At 39.3% G+C, this 18,052-nt stretch overlaps 1 protein-coding gene across 3 annotated transcripts in view; it reads right to left on the bottom strand.

Moving 5' to 3' along the window:
- IRSp53 (Insulin receptor substrate 53 kDa) overlaps positions 1-18,052 on the bottom strand; it is a 213,701-nt gene that overhangs the window by 71,280 nt on the left and 124,369 nt on the right. For all 3 annotated transcript variants that reach the window (XM_087342538.1, XM_022081336.2, XM_087342539.1), the window contains exon 4: positions 3,113-3,205. In XM_087342538.1, the coding sequence (XP_087198664.1) occupies positions 3,113-3,205 (93 nt within the window). The remainder of the gene's footprint in view (positions 1-3,112; positions 3,206-18,052) is intronic.

The following is an 18,052-nucleotide window of genomic DNA, read 5'->3' as shown; positions in this document are numbered from 1 at the left end:
GTTATTATAATTTTTACACCAGATAGAGCATTCAATAACGCATCAAATAAGTGAAAGATTAAATACAAATTTAAACGCGTATGAAAATTTATTGTTATGAACTGTAATAGAAAAGGCTCCCTTGTTTTAGGCATTACAATTTTCTAAGGAAATCGATATAACTATTATGCTGGATGTTAACTGTGAAGACGCATCTAGATGATTTAAAGTTCAAAAGAGTTTAGAAAGAATTTGCTACAGAAACTAGAGTGAAACATCACAAACCGACATGAAGTTAAAATGGAATCATAAAATTAAAAGGAACAGAAGTAGAATATTTATGAGTAAAAGCAGCAGAAACGTGCGAAGGATCATTGTTCTTCCTTGAAACAAGGCAGAAGCGGGAGCAATTTCTGCGCATTACAGGACACAGGTCTTCAGGAACCTCCTCGAACTAGGCAGAAGACGATTCTGTCACGTCACACCCCACCCCAAAAACACAAATCTCACCCTACTCGTTCTACTGGACCTAGACCGCTGTTTCCCTGAACGCAGTCAGAAGTACAAACACTGTCACTGTGGTCGCTATGAGCTCTCTATGATGGACTGCTCAAACACTAGCAGCATAACAATCCACTGATCGATGTCACGCGAGAAGACTGCCCGAAACGATGGCGGGAGGGGGAGACTTTGTTCTTCTAAGCTGGCACAAACTTGAAGCAAGAACACGTGGCCATGTGGGGGAGGTAGAGGGTTGGTTGCAGACGTGACTGGGGCCGAGTTGCTGTTATTATAAGGGATGCATATACGAAAGTGTATTGATGTTCAACGACGTATTGCTTAGACAATTGTTGAAAGTATAGGGTAATCGCAAAGGGGTTAAAAATGACATTATTTGCCTTAATATACTGATTTATACAGTAAAATGCTTTTAAAATAAGTTAGACAAAAATATTAATATTCAACACTATCTTTGATAAGAAATGTTTACATCTACAGCAGTAAAACAGGGCATTTATACGGAAGAAAACTTCCCGCTTTTATTTCACAATCTCAGATTTACGTTCCCTTCCTACATTCACATCATACATAGACGTTCTTCCAATCCAATCTGCTGTAGTCTGTAGAATGGATTTTGTGACCTTATAATTTTTACTTAACAAATATATTACCTCCAATAAATTCGTATCTTATTACTCCAAAACTACAGCACGCATTAGACAGAAGAGAAATGGATACAAAATTTTGGTCGCGAAACCCGTGAGACAAGTACCAGTCCACATGAGAGATGTACACGTACATCAGCGGGTAACATTAATCGCCACCGTGAGAACCTGAAATCTGACCACGAAAATTTGTTGAAACATTTCGCAAAACAATGTCTCATGTGAGGACATTTTCTGAAGACGGAAAAGTGTTTAGAAAGACTTATTTTTGTTTAGTTTTGTTCTATTTATTATTATTATTTAATTTATGTCCTGTGTGTTTTCATGTCGTAGGCTTTTTGCTGTTGGCCAGCACATTCACAAAGCAATTTAATTACTATTACCATTATAATCATTTTCACCACAGTTTACATGTATATTAAAACGTCCAAATGGTTATGTGAGTAAATCTAGAATGTTACAGCTAGTAGCGGCTCGCGGCAGAGCATAGGACCTAGGGCAGCATATTTCAACTCGCCCGATTTGTCACGATGGTTCTTAGGCTTACTGAGCACTGAACACTGACGCCCCTCAGTCTCACCGGGGTGTACCTTAGTAAGGGGTAGTGTGGATCTGAGGGTGGGGTTGCTGTAATGTGGGTGGTGTGCAACCCCTAGTCGTATAATGTCGTTAATGGTAGAAAATCCAGCACAGTCACCTAGAATTCGTGACGTCGTATTAACTATCTCTCCACCCCCCACCCCCCCCCATGAGCATAGTTCTAGGACGCATCCCATCCCAACTGCTGTTAACACTCATCCAACCCTCATCAGAGGTTGATTACACTTTCGCTTCTCTGCCTAGGACTGCAAGGATGGTTGGTGGAAATAACGGGGGTAGTTATCATGTCTCAGAAGGGGTGGGAAAAGGTGGAGTTTCCTTCCTTAGCAGTTACATCTATTTTATACGACCTTCATATTTCTTTATACAGAAAAAGGTTTAAAATATTAAAATAAAATCTTCCCTGTGCTCGGTCCCTCTTAATGTTTTAAGGTATAAATATCGAACACGTGTGCTCGTGTTCCCAATAAAGGAATCCAAGTGTGTGTAAACGCAGCAGCAGAATTCATGGAAGGAAATAACTTTTCTTTACGACACAAAAAAGTTCCATTTCACACAACCACGTCGTGTTAAGAAGACGAAGACCTACGCTTTTTAAAAATATGTTTCTAAATGTGCACTGCACTTTCACACGGGCGATTTCACCTCACACCTGCTCCAAAATGTTCAACCACACATCCCGAAACTAGGTCTCCTACATTAAGGGAATAACTCTGATTGAGGGTGTCTGAGATCGGGGTGCTTTGGAGAACATTTGGACATAAGAGGGATGAAGTAACAGCGAGATAAACAAAGGTTTCTTGATGAAGAGTTTTATAATTCGTACGTTCCACAAAATATTATATGGATGATCAAATCTCCAAATATACGATGGGCGGGGAATTTAGCACGAATAGAGCGATGAGAAATGCATATAGGATTTTCGTTGCAAAGCCCGAGGGTAAAGCAGCTTTTGGATGGTATAGGCGCAGATGAGATAATAATATTAAAATCGATCTTGAAGAAAAAGGTACAAAGATTCTACTTCGATTCATCTGTCTCAGGACAGGGACCAAGAACAGGGGTATTGTAAAACGATAATGAAAGCTCGGTTTCCATAAAAGACGGGGAATCTATTGGCTAGCTGAGCGTACTATCAGTTTCTGAAGAAGGTCTGGGCGCTATGGAGATTGTTAGAAATCAAATCCCGTTCCGCTTATCAATCTTCATACAAGCCTGTTACAACATATAATTAAGGAACCCGTAACTTGGACTGCGAACACACCGACCGATGAGCACAGAGAAACAAATGTTTTACATCGTCAGCTGAACACACAACAGTCGCTGAAGCCCACATCAGTAAAACAAAAAGTTCAGTGTCTACTTACCGATATCTGAAGAACCGCCCCACGTCCCGTGTTGTGCCTGCTTCGCCAGTTTGTTGATGGCCTCCACATACAGACGAGAGGCCGCTGCAGCGCCTGAAACAAAATTAAAATGATTAGCGAGGTTTCAGGTTCTCACGGCTACGATATCAAACATGGCTGTCTCCTGGGATTCTGAGCCGTGTACTATGGTAGAGGTGTTTGATGCGTCCATCACCTCCCTGAAACGTCGGTAACTCCTATCAGACTGTACGGAGCAAAAACCCAGAAGCCGTCATGACTTAATACGACCAGCACGATAAAATTTCCAGGGAGCGAGTATGGGCATGTTACACATTTGCTCTAGTGAAAGCACAGTTAGTTTTATTTCTGGTGAAGCACTGTTTTTAAACCTCCGTCCACACATGGCGGCGAGTCCACCCCAGTAATTAAAAGGGCCATCCCCTCCCCCCCGCTCTTAATTTCGGTAGCGTTATTCAATTCTTTCTGGATGTGACAGTCGTCATGCTGCTCGAATTGCTTCCACAGAGTGGCGTGTGGGGGACCCAGTGTTGTTGTCACACCTCATTACGGTGGCGGTTTTACTCAGAACCTCAACTTAAATAGAGACCAAACTCCGCACAGCGGCTATCTGGTTCGTATCACATGAATATCAGTTCCTTAAGCTTCAAATAAGTTTTTGAGATACGAGACTCTAAGCACGGTGAAGATTTGGATGGTCGTTGGCTTGTGATGTCGACTGGGGTTTTAAGTAGATACACTTCCAAGGAATACATTGCAGCCTGAATACGGAGGCAGCGTGTGCCTCCGAAACATTGGTATCTACGTAGAAGTGACGTGGTGGTACAACCAAGAATACCAAGAAGATTTCTGGATTCTGGGTTGTTGCGCCGTGTAGTCTGGTCGATGTTAACCAACGTTTCAGAGGTCATACTGCGATGAATCGCCCTGATGACGGAGGCAGTATGACCTCTGAAACGTTGGTAATCATCGACCAGACTACACAGAGCAACAACCCAGAAGACGGAAATCTTCAGACTCATCGCCCTGATGACGGAGGCAGTATGACCTCTGAAACGTTGGTAATCATCGACCAGACTACACAGCGCAACAACCCAGAAGACAGAAAGCTTCATACTCATCGCCCTGATGACGGAGGCAGTATGACCTCTGAAACGTTGGTAATCATCGACCAGACTACACAGCGCAACAACCCAGAAGACAGAAAGCTTCATACTCATCGCCCTGATGACGGAGGCAGTATGACCTCTGAAACGTTGGTAATCATCGACCAGACTACACAGCGCAACAACCCAGAAGACAGAAAGCTTCATACTCATCGCCCTGATGACGGAGGCAGTATGACCTCTGAAACGTTGGTAATCATCGACCAGACTACACAGCGCAACAACCCAGAAGACAGAAATCTTCATACTCATCGCCCTGATGACGGAGGCAGTATGACCTCCGAAACGTTGGTTAACATCGACCAGACTACACAGCGCAACAACCCAGAAGACAGAAAGCTTCATACTCATCGCCCTGATGACGGAGGCAGTATGACCTCCGAAACGTTGGTTAACATCGACCAGACTACACAGCGCAACAACCCAGAAGACAGAAAGCTTCATACTCATCGCCCTGATGACGGAGGCAGTATGACCTCCGAAACGTTGGTAATCATCGACCAGACTACACAGCGCAACAACCCAGAAGACAGAAAGCTTCATACTCACCGCTGTGAAAACCACAAATCTTAACAAGAATACCAATATTGACTTCAAATAAGTTTGTTACTTAACTAATTCAGTGTAACGAAAAGAATCTTATCTTTTGAAATCCGTAGTGAACATGTATGGCTGTTCAATATTACAAATCAAGAGTTGACATTAACAAAAGAACAAAGCCGTTTACATCTACCTTAAAAGCTCAGTACAGAAACAATTAACAAGTTTGTAATTACCCATATACGATGGTAGTACCTGAGAACACAATAGTGGAACAGGTAGCAGAGAAATCTCAAACAATTTTTACTTAAATTCTAAAAAGGCAGCTTAATTTCGCAAATGAATGAGAAATAGATAAAGACATTTAAAAAACGTGGGGATAATGTATTCGTGACCAAAGATCTTCGTAATGTTAATGCGCTGTTTTCTATAAGGTACGGACTGAATTATTAAATATTTCTAGAATAAATACTGCTTCAAATGGCTCACCTAATGGACTAAATGTCCTTGGTAAATTCTGAGGCAGAAGGGCATAATACATTCCTTCAAAGAAAAACTACTCGTGTTGGTCTTCTGTGTACTCACTTCAACATACGTGGCTTAAGTGTCTGCCCCAGAGCCAATTAAAGTTTCCAATGCTCGAGATGTCATACGAAACACAAGAGGGAGATGTTAGCTCAACTGCGTTATTTTTTTAAATAAATGAACCCATCTGCAGAATTAGACTGTCTGCGCCCTCTCAAGGGTGAAGCACGTAACATAAAAACCCACAACTAACACAAAATATTAAAAAAGACAAATGACGCACTGACAAGATTAACTTACAAAAATAATTCCAGCAACTCACGTGGTGTATGTGGCTTTATACGATAATTTTACAAAACCCATGCGAGCTGCCTTATGACAAGCATGTAATCGCAGTGCAGTAATGATTCAAATGGCGGTATTATCCCTTGCTTTTTGTCGAAACCAGGGGCGGAGGGTTCGTTTTAACCGTGTTAGCTATGTTAGACAGGCTAACATTTTTAAAAATGAAAAACAAAAATTATTTTACATTCATAGTTGAACGGTACTTTCACTCGACATCTGCCTCTGTATCATCTCGCCATGACAAAATCTTGTTATTGCAGCCATGTGAATGGTTTTGTTTCTTTATGTACTTCTAACTAGAGAAATATTACTTCAACCGCGATACGAGAGCCGTTTCAAATCTCCGTAGCGGTCACTGTGACGTGTTAAGTAAATGGTAATGTGAGCTTTACTGTGTATAATCACTTCTACAGCTCTTAATATGTCTCCTTTGCGTCCTCGAATTTAGTTGGCAATCAATCAACTTATGTTACAACAAAAACAGGGATTTCATTCTGCTGTTCCATAAAATAACCACAGAAGTTAATTAGTAATTAGTGTATGTGCACCGGGTATTGGCGGGGAAGTCTGAGGGGAAGAGACCGCTGGGGAGACCTAGATGTAGATGGGAGGATAATATTAATCTGGATCTGTAGGACAACAGGAGTGGAAGGAGACTGGATTTTCTTTGGCCCAGGACAGGGTCCGGTGGAGGGCTTTGGTTAATTCGGTGATGAACCCTCGGGTTCCGTAAGCCATCCAGTTAATTAGTCTTCAGAACTAGAATGAAATCGAAGACCCTTTGAATACAAAACAGCAATACTAATCCCTCAATAACCATTGTGGTGTCCAGATAGAAGGAAAGTCACATCGACGATGAATAACCTCAGTGTATGTATGTACATATTGCTGGAAGTTATTAATTATTCTTCTGGAGTTACCATCATTCACGCTCAGTACCAAATGGCCGTTCCAAATTACTTCAGAGATAAAATAGTAAAAATGCGTAACATCAAATCGTATATAAAACAGTGTCACCGAAACTGAACACAATGAACGTGCAAGTCCACTGATCACTGATTTCCACTACGTAATGGTACTCGCTCGCTGGCCCATAAAATCGTTTTTCGGTACGGTGTTACGCCTCCCGCATAAACCACTTGTGAGTTACAAAGTCGAAAATAGCACAACGTCCGTGTTTGTCGCCTTTTTTAACAACGTGAAGCCAAAAGTACGTGCTTTAAATTCAAATAACATTTACGCGTGTCCCTTTGACTCGACGAGGCGATGAAAACATTGCACAGTGCGCAGAGACAATGGGGCTGTTATGAATTGTGAATCGATGAGGTACGCAGAATGAGTACAGTTGCAGGAAAATGGATATTATAAAACGGATACAGAAAAAAAAAACATACGAAATTTTGGTGCTCTCTAGTTAAACTGCTGTACCCTATTTTTCAGTTCATCAGTGAATCAGTTACTCAATCTGTTAGGGCTACTCAGAGTAATTTATGTAGTTATTCGTTATTCCACTGTAAACTAATATTACGAGTTAAAGCCCTTATATTAAATAATATTTCATTCTAGACTGGTTTATCTTAATTTTCTCGAACGACTAAAAATATTGGATTTGAAGACTTCGCGTATTGCGCACGAATGTAATTTGAATCCCAACAGACAGGTTTATGCACTGCTTTACGTAAAATTCGACCCATACTTAATAAGAATGTTAACCCTTTAAAGCATTTAATTTAACGTTAAGAATTCAAAATTTATCCACAAAATTAGGGTTTCATAAACAGCGATTACTTCCCTAAACTGAGCCAAAAAATTTAAGTTTGTAACGGCTACATTTTATGTTTAGTTTAAGGAAGTAACAGTATTTTTAAATAACATATTGCCCCTAAACAAAACTGTATTTCAAAGGGTTAAAATGGTTTGTCGTACAAAAGTCAGCATACGATATAGTGGCACCTCTAATATTATCCTGAGGTTTGCAAGAATATCGACAATTTCTTCACAAGTACGAGTTATCCAGCGAATGTGCACTACCTTTAAGCGCATAAACACGCGCTGTTTTCTTCATAATAATCCCCTTTTTGGCCGTGTTTCCCGCGTGTATAACATATCCTTCCGCTGCGTGTTTAAAAACTAATTTGAATTTGAATTTGCTTGAGACACCTGATACTGTCTAACAAATATGTCTATTTAAAGTTTAAAGTTTAAATGCGTCATGTTTGTGTTTTATAATTAAAATATATAATATAATTCAGGTCTATACACAAACTTTATTTACAGATGTTAAAATTTAAAATTTGCGCTATTCATCGTTACTACGATGTTACAAATATTGCGCCTTCATTTAAATGAAGGCGCAATATTTGTAACATCGTAGTAACGATGAATAGCGCAAATTTTAAATTTTAAATTTTAACATCTGTAAATAAAGTTTGTGTATAGACCTGAATTATATTATATATTTTAAATATGTCTATGTAGACGTGTACGAGGGTAAAATAAAAAATGATAGGATTTCCTAGACTTGCCGCCGATCATTAAGAAAAGAGACACAGTATAAACATGGAGGAAACTGTAGGAGAAAAGAAGAAAGGTCAATGTTACATTTAGCAAACGAAAGTGACTCCACATACATTGTATTTTGTTTCTTAAAAAAAAGGAGTTTTATTACCTGTTCTAACCATGATCTATTATTTCGCATTCAAAGAGATTAGGACAAACGGACGTAATGTGTTTTTGTGCTATGGTTCTTTCCGCACGCATTGGGACGAGTCAGAAGAAACACTTCCGTCCGTACGTCTGTCTGCCCAGTGAAAGATACGTGATCATTGTGTGTTATTCCTAGCAAAAAGCGTATAAAATCAGCTCACAGGAAAAGATTTAAAATTAAAGTTGTTCGGTTCAATGCAACCCCTGACTTAACGCAAATCCTATCAAGATGGATACCCTCCGCATTCACTCTGATAATTGAGGCAGTAAGCTCCTGTTTAATATCTACCAGACTGCATGGCACAAGAGCAAAGAAAAACCCTGAAAACTAAAGCGAAGTCTAACAATATTTAAACATCTGATAACTGTCAAAAAATTTGCGCATATGACTTTTAGCGCGGACCTCGTTAAGGTCTACAGATTTTATACAAGACATTTTTTATATGGTGCAGAGAAATGCCCCCCAACAACACACATTAAACGCTTTGGCTCTTACACCACAAGGATCATAGTGTAAGCCCCAACTACCTGGCTAACAACGCCCAGTTTGAGCTGGCTATGTATTTTATCTGATCGGTTACGCTGTGTTCCAATGTGTGGAGGAACAATGAACCATGGCAGCAAGACAGAAGAATTTTAATTTGTGTAATTGTTAGCCGGATTATCACGGCTAACATAGCCAAAATGAACGCTCCGCCCCTGCGCTTTTATTTGTAGTGTTCTGTCTGCCGACAGGTCCATATGAACAGGATCCTTCCATCCTTTTCTCGGACTGGGACCTGTTCATATACGTTCTTGGCAGATGATCCAGAAGTGGTTTGCCATTGCCTTCTTCTGTGTGTGAATGGAGTAATTGTTGGAATGCCATGGAGAAACCGGGGAAGCCCCCCCGGAGGAAAACTCCGTGTTGCCTAGACCACGGCCTTGCCCAACACAAGTTATAAATTCGGGCACCGCCGGGAATCGAACCCGAGACCCCAGGATTACAAGACCAGCGTTCTAACCGCTAGACCACCTCATCTTATTATTTATTTAGTGTTCTGTCTGACGACAGGTCCATATGAACAGGATCCTTCCGTCCTTTTCTCGGACTGAGACCTGTTCATATACGTTCTTGGCAGATGATCCAGAAGTGGTTTGCCATTGCCTTCTTCTGTGTGTGAATGGAGTAATTGTTGGGATGCCACGGAGGAAAACTCCGTGTTGCCTAGACCACGGCCTTGCCCAACACAAGTTATAAATTCGGGCACCGCCGGGAATCGAACCCGAGACCCCAGGATTACAAGGCCAGCCTTCTAACCGCTATGGAACTAAGCGAGTACTGTGACACTAAACTTTACTTTAAAATGCGTGAAATACAAAGATCGATTACAGAAGGCACATAGCTCAGAAATAAGAGTTTTATATAATATAGTACAGTTTTCCCACTGTAATTCAAAAGAGTCTTGCAATTTTCTCGTCATAAAAACAACAAATCTGAGGAGTCATTACAATCGTTAATTAATCACGAACTTAATGCAAAGTTGAAAGATGTAGTTCCTCAGAATTCCGAAACAGAATTGCGCGAGTGGCTATAAAAACACTTCCTTTTAGCCAGACGCATTATGAACTTTGAGACCGAAACAGCGGGGGGTGGGGGGGGGGATTTGGGGGTCGGTTGATAATTTGCATAATTTGTGAGGGCGTCCTCAGAGCAACAACGAGTAATCTTACGTCTTAGAAACAAAATACCCAAGCAACTCATGATGTATCCAGTGTATTTCAAGCCTGTAAAGATATAATGGTTCTTGACCTGAAAATAGAATTTAAATATTCCGACATTTCATTTTTCTTAACTAAAATATTTACATATTTATTACAAAACAAGGACCATTACATGCAATTTCTTAATATTTTGTTACTAACGTTTTTCATGCTATGAGATCCTTGAAGTTGTTATTGTTACTGTTAATATAATTATTATTTACATTAGAATTGTTACTAGCAGCGGGAGTAAAACACGAGAAGCCTGAATGATGACTATGTTTATTTGGAACTTAAATATCATAATTAAAAGAACAAATTTTCATTTTAATTACAGACGTTAATCACAAACGTATCTTTCTGAAATTTCTGGCCCTACTCCCCACCACAAATAATTGGTCATAAATGTCATTTTGCAGCGAAACTATACAGAGTAATAAAACTTAAGATTCAAGCGGCGACAGAAAGCTAAGACAGCAACGTGTGTCGCTTTCACATTAAAGCTTCAATTCTTTTATGTAGTGTATTCTACTTTACCCGCTAAACGAACCCTCGAAATAAACTTTGCTCTATATCCTGCACAAAAAGAGATTACAGTAATGTGATATGCAGCGTAAGTCGCCGTCAAAAAAAAAATCGCTCAAGAGAGAAAGAAGGTCTATTTTTATATTTAAAAGCTATATAATAGCAACGCATAAACCACTGTAACAAAGTTTTCATCCTAATAAGCCATTTATTTCGTGTTATTTCAAGCGCTTCAACGTCGTCATTTGTTACTATCATATAGGTCTTGGAAACAAAACACTGACGCTGTTGTGGTGTGAAAGAACATCTTTGTTAGGGGATCTCGATGTAACGCATTTTAAGATTTTTTCCTCGTTTTATTAAACGATAATTGATGAGTCATCTGAACTGAGAAACCTACAGAAATTTATGAAAACGGACCAAGGTCTTTCTTTACAAGAGACCTCTTAACGTTTCTGTGTATATATATATATATGTTTCTTTCTTCCTTTTCGACACATCTCTGGTTCGAATCTTGGCAACCATACTGTGTTTTGAAGATTTCTGTCTTCTGGGTTGTTGCGCCGTAGATGTTTACCAACGTTTCAGAGGTCATACTCCCTGGTGATGGATGCAGTATGACCTCTGAAACGTTGGTAAACATCGACCAGACTACACAGCGCAACAACCCAGAAGACAGAAATCTTCATACTCATCGCCCTGATGACGGAGGCAGTATAACCTCTGAAACGTTGGTAAATATCTACCAGACTACACAGCGCAACAACCCAGAAGACAGAAATCTTCATACCCTGATGACGGAGGCAGTATGACCTCTGAAACGTTGGTTAACATCGACCAGACTACACAGCGCAACAACCCAGAAGACAGAAATCTTCATACTCATCGCCCTGATGACGGAGGCAGTATGACCTCTGAAACGTTGGTTAACATCAACCAGACTACACGGCGCAACAACCCAGAAGACAGAAATCTTCATACTCATCGCCCTGATGGAGGCAGTATGACCTCTGAAACGTTGGTAATCATCGACCAGACTACACAGCGCAACAACGCAGAAGACAGAAATCTTCATACTCATCGCCCTGATGACGGAGGCAGTATGACCTCTGAAACGTTGGTAAACATCTACGGCGCAACAACCCAGAAGACAGAAATCTTCATACTCACCGCTGTGAAAACCTCAAATCATACATACTGTGTTTTCTTTGGTCCCTTCAAGAATATTTTATTATAGAATCTTAAAATAGGCCACAACATTTACTTTCCCTGTTTTCTGTGATACGTAATTTAAAATCTGCCAGTCATTTGACGTTACATAACCTATATAGCTAATAAAGAATCGCTATATGAATTAGGAAGATATATATTTTACAGCAAAATATTAGGTAGTAACGGAAAACAATTTATTTTAATGACACCTTTATGGAAATACGTAATTTTGTGGAGGGAGTAAAAGGAATGCGGAAGTCTGGAAGGAAGATCCTATTCGGGAGACACAAACATAGACTGAAGGATAAAATAACGACTCTTAGAGACACGGGGTGTGTTGGCGTCTACTCAACTTAATTGCTTCATATTATGATCAGTGACGGGTCTTTGAGAAGAAGGTAATGCTAATCTTCGGTCTGTCTGTGTAAAACGTCTATCAGCTGGGCAACTGTAATCCTTTACACGAAAGGTTATGACATCAAATGTGCCTGTACGTCTGTAGCGTCCTTTGTGAGATGTCTAACAAATTAACTAACTCCATAGAGCGGAGGTCTTCTGAAGAAACTGACAGTCGCTCAGCTGGTAACAAAAATTTTCTTACTCTCACGACCATTTCCTTACACATCCCTTCCAAATCACCAGCACTTCATATCCTCGATACTACAGCAAACCACACTGCGTCCGTAGCGCTGAGGTTTTCACGGTGGTGAGTACGAAGATGGTTGTCTGCTGGTAGAAGTTTACCACCGTTTCGTAGGTCTTTGCTGCCTCCATGATCAGGGCCATGAGAACCACAAGACATCCATCCTTGACACTAAATCCAGCCTTCGTCTTCCGAGAACTTTAGAGTTAATGCTATACTCCAGTATCTTCATATTAACGTAGCTTTTCTTTCTAGCAAAAACATTTGTACCCTACCTCCAAACCCGTACAATATTCAAATTAAAATGGAAATAAGGGTAGAAACATGGAAGTTTATTTTCACAAGATACACATTAATATTTATGGCTAATTTGCTTTTCGCTCCGTTCTGTGTTGTTTGCAACCCTCTATTTTACCCTCCCTCTTAGGTAAACCCCTGCACAAGTAGGGCGGCGGAAAGGTCAAAGATACTAATAAACAAAGCAGCCTTACTTCTCTGGAGTTCTTTTTTTCTCTCTCTTTAAAGCAGATTCTTGAACAGAGCGTTAGCAGACATTACTGAACCATTAGACTGGTCTTATGCCAAAACCGTGCTTACTTCTCCTTTATAAATGCCCATTACGGAAATAAACAAATCTGTTTCATCCCAAAGGAGCAGCCCAACTATTTTAAACTTGTAAAACTGAAAGAAACGAGAATTCCCCCGGCATCTGAAGAGAATGTAAGAGTTCGTTTTGTTTCATCCTTCTTGGTCTGCTAAATTTTCTTCAAAGTTTCTTCGTATTTACCAGTAATCTTGTACTGTTTCCTTCTCTTTCCTTTGTGCTCTGTTACGACAGTGAGGACCAAACAAAAAGAGAAAGAATATGATAAAAGCTATGCTTCCTGCTAAAAGCATGAACAGAAACATAATTTCAGAATTTATTTCAGAAACATATTGACAGTAAGTATGGCTGTCAGATGTAAAATTCAGAACAATTTCAATGGGAATGTAAGACAGTCTGAGACACTGAACTAAACACGCTCTGAAACTTTGAAGAATCATAGAATAATAAAGTTTCGGTGAATTTCAATACGGATTTACAAATTTATAACTACAAATGACAGAAATTATTCAGGGTTCAGTGTACTGAGTTATTGTTACACTAAACAACATTATTATGATTCTCACGATGGAGAATAATGGCCAACGAGGAGCTTAATGATTGTACTCTTTATGAAATAATGAGATAACAAAATCAAGGAATATGATAAGGACAACATGTTTCAAGTATGGAAGAAACAAGAAATGCAGCCAATATTTTATGCGGAAAACCTGAATGAATTAAACATGTGCATAGAGGGGAAGATAATATTAAGATGTATACCAAAGAAATAAGGTGTGAGAATGTGAACTGGATTCATCTGGCTCAGAAGAGCTGGCGGCCTCTTATAAACATGGTAATGTACCACCGAGTTTTAAAGTGGGGGGGAGGGAGGTGGAAATTTCTTGACTAGCTTAGAAAGTATTACTTTCTCAAGACGGACTTTGGGTAATGGAGTTAATTCGGGTGGAACCCAAGCGTTAACACCTACTCCCTACGTTACGATGGCAACATTCTTCAGTCAACAATCCTGATAACAGTCCTCAATAGTACGTGTCCGGAATAAGCTGTAGGATAAATTATGTACGGACCGACACACCACTGGCTTGAAATTAGTATATACTGAGGTTCGTATTACTTACTCTAACCTAGATAAAATGAAACTAATTTAAAATAAACAGAACCCATCAGTTCTACAGCCGCAATACATTAAATTCCCCTGCATCCGCGGTAGTAAGATTCATTACTTCCAATATATTGGAGGTGGTTGGTTGTCCTGAGCTCGAGGCTACCTATAATCCATGTAACACGCTTCGCCAATGCTGACAGCAGACCGAAACTGAAGGGGGGGGGGGTATTTCTAGTACACAGATCGCTCGCCAGGAGCCAGCAAAGACCCCAACGCTATCAATTAAGATTAGCAGAAACAGCTGTCATTGTGGAACAACAATGGGACACATGACATGTGTCCGCTATTGGACTGCAATGAGACAGTCTCTTGAGTAACATCCACTGAGCTAACTCTCGTTATACACGAGGGCTATGTTTCTGCGATTCGCCGCGTATAACGAAAGCGCGTAATAGCATTCGCTATTCTGATGTTAATTTAGCTCAAGAATCCTTTGATGCTAAGCTTTTCATCTGTACAACATTCCCTGACGGGTCTAGAGAACTTTCGACGCAGGTAATTATTAATAGGCTTTAAAATTGGACCGCGGATAGGATACTAATGTTCCTCATAACGCAAATAAAACAAAGAATATGCGAAAGCGCATATAACGAAAGTCACTTGCACACAAGTTCGGCTACCCCTGTTCGGGAACGTTAAGAACCACCCCTAAAACACCACAAATACAAAACAAATTTATATATGCAAGCATTACAGCTGTGGGTTAGTACATTAAATAAAGAATTTAATTATTATTATTATTATTATTCAAAATTCTTCATTTTGACTATATTTTATGGTATTTAATCTTGTAAGTCTTTTCTAGTTTTTTATTGTTTATTGTTCTTTTAGTATTAATGAATTGAATTATTACATTACTTAGGCATATTAATTAGCCCATTTTCTTTTGAATTATCCCTCAATAAAGGATTGGAATTTAATTATTATTATTATTATTACTAATATGATACACTTTTATATTTAGTTTCATTTGCTTGATTTTGTATTTGCAATGTTTTACTTTTATTATTATTGAAATGAATGTAATCATTGTATTATATTTTATCCTGTAATGTTGTTCAGTGCTTGACTGTTATTGGCCTTACCTGGCTGTTGTCAAGCACTTAAATAAATTAATTGAATTAATTGAATTGAATTACAACATTCACACAGATTTCGTGCATACAAACCCTCAGTATAATTCAGTAAAAAATTAGTCAAATCCTTACTTTGGTGCGATACCAGCATTTTAATGTATTTATCATAAAGAAATTCCCTACGTCTTATCAAACCCGAAACTTTATTTCCAATCTCAGAAGACCTCGCTACCGGACCACATCCTGACTCCGGTCCACACCCTCACGTTCTGTTTTACTAGGATCCACCTACGTTTAGGTCTACCAAGTTTGCTCATCTCTTTAGGTTTTCCTGCTAAAATGTTGCATTCATTTGTCAGTGCATGTCAGTGCAAAAAATCTCCTTGTGTGACATACGCCACTGTAGCACGTGGCGATACAAACAAAGTAATGAATGTCGCACTGCGTCACTTGATGCAAGCCGGTGAGTTAGAGGGTACAACGCCTACCACTCTGTCGTCACACGTATGGGACACTGTTTGTAACGCCTCATCCCTGACGAGGTGGGCAGAAACTCTAGTCTTGGGTGGGAAGATAATATTAAAATGGATCTTAAATTCAATGATTTGTTTCAGTCAGATGCAATTTACACCTCATAAGGCATTTTATTAGGAAAATCTGAAGGTGAGAACTAAACGTGGATGGGCGGATAATTTTTTTTTTAAAAAAAAAACTTTTGTGTATGTAAGTCCTCATATATCTTTACAGGATGTGGTAAGATAAAATATCCTGAGCCTAACTTATATGGTAGTAAGCATATATACTTTAATACATTCGTAATTTCTTTGTGAAAGTAGCTTTGATTCGTATAGTCATTCGAAAATGTTTTAAATTCGATAATTAATCATTTTAGTAACTTACTTTTGTAACAAGATATTATTTGCGATAAACATTTATTGAGCGCTCATTTAGTAAAATTTTTTTTAAAACTGGATGAAACTTGTATACTGACTACAAATTTTGAGTCCTTACATATTTCAAATGTGTGTTCCAAATCTGCTCAAGCCACGGGGATATTCAAATAGTTGAGCATCGTACTCAGATGAACGACACAAACAGGTTCTGAGCTGAATAAAGACGAAAGCGCCCCCACATCCTCGTCAGAGAATAACGATATAATTCATGCAGTGTTGACCGTCACCTCTGGAGAAACGCAATTACATCTGAAATGGAATATCTGTGTTACACATTAGTAACTGCAAACTAGTTACTCTCGAAATGTAACGTGTTACCGCGATCACAGGGTGTGGAATGCTTTGCACTATTAGTACCTCGTTACAGGGAATGTATATGATATGATCAAACGCATAGTTTATGTGGATTGTGTATCAGGGCATTACGTTCAGATTTGTTCTTCACAAGCTTGTTCACTGTGCTGTGAAATGACAAACTACATGAAACAAAGCCACACTAACGCCCGAACTGAGGAGTACGAAATTGTTGTTATCGTTATTGTAATTATAATTATAATAACTGTTATTATTGCTATTAAACCGGCCATCATCATAATGTGGGATAACTCAGACAGTGCAGTACCTAGGTTCACGCTCGACGACGACGACGACGACCTGGATTAGTCACGCGTCCAGACTGCCTCTGTGCCCACTCAGACTCTTGTTTATGGGGAACCGGGTTCATTCCTCGGTGTTAAAGCGACCGGACCGTGAAGAACACCGCTCAATTCCATCCAGTGCCGACAAACGCGTACACTGGCAGAAGGTTTTACATAAAGTATTTCAATCTAAATAAATAATAAACCTTTTTTTATTCATTTATAAATCAGTGAGTCTTAATATGCGGTGGTAAGGGATCACCTGGATTTTGCACATAACGTGTATTTATGGGTTTCGAACGATTCTCGGAATAAACAACGAATATTAACCAAATTATGTTTGTAACTGAGAAGTGTAGCGTTATTTCTATGATATAAATTGACTATTTTTTAAAACAGCGACTTCAATGTTTGAAGAAACGTTGGTTAATACTCAACATGTGACGAGACTCACACCTGAAAGCCGAATTTACACATCTGGTTGAGCTTTGATATTTAAAGGCTTAGTGATAAGTAATTCATTTTTATTTCTTCACAGAAAACTTTTATTTCTCTCTGTGCTTATTTGGTTCATTTAATTTCTCTCCCCTCCCTCTGTAGTTCTTCAGAACGTCTCACTACGATTTCATGTTGAAAATAAACGCTTACTTACACTTATTTTAAATGAAAAACATGACAGTCAGAAATCTGTTCCCATTACCAAATTTTGCTGAAATCAGTTTTGTACTTCCATTCAATACGCGGGCGGTCAGACTTATTAGACATAAGAGTAGACACACCTTCCCCATTATAATCTATATTGAGTTCAGCCTATACGTTTCGCGAACAGAACGGTCCGAACCTACAACACGTTCTCGCTATGAACATCAAATTTTTAGACCAGCATGAAGGTAATTCACTGCTCGACTATTACAGCATCCATTCCCACAAATACCAGCCTTTGCTATGTTTTATGGATACTTTAAAGCCGTCCGATATTAAACAACGTCTGTGATGTTCATCATGCTATTTAATTGTGTATTAGAGTGTGCACGGCCAGCGAAAGTCACACATGCACGTGTCTCCTTTGATCACTCTA

Source organism: Zootermopsis nevadensis, unplaced genomic scaffold, assembly GCF_977971745.1.
Source record: "Zootermopsis nevadensis isolate Lab colony 2312 unplaced genomic scaffold, Znev_1.0 Znev_ptg000003l, whole genome shotgun sequence".
NCBI lineage: Eukaryota > Metazoa > Arthropoda > Insecta > Blattodea > Termopsidae > Zootermopsis > Zootermopsis nevadensis.
The sequence above is the reverse complement of the archived record's forward strand: the minus strand, read 5'-3'. Positions and strand labels throughout refer to the sequence as shown.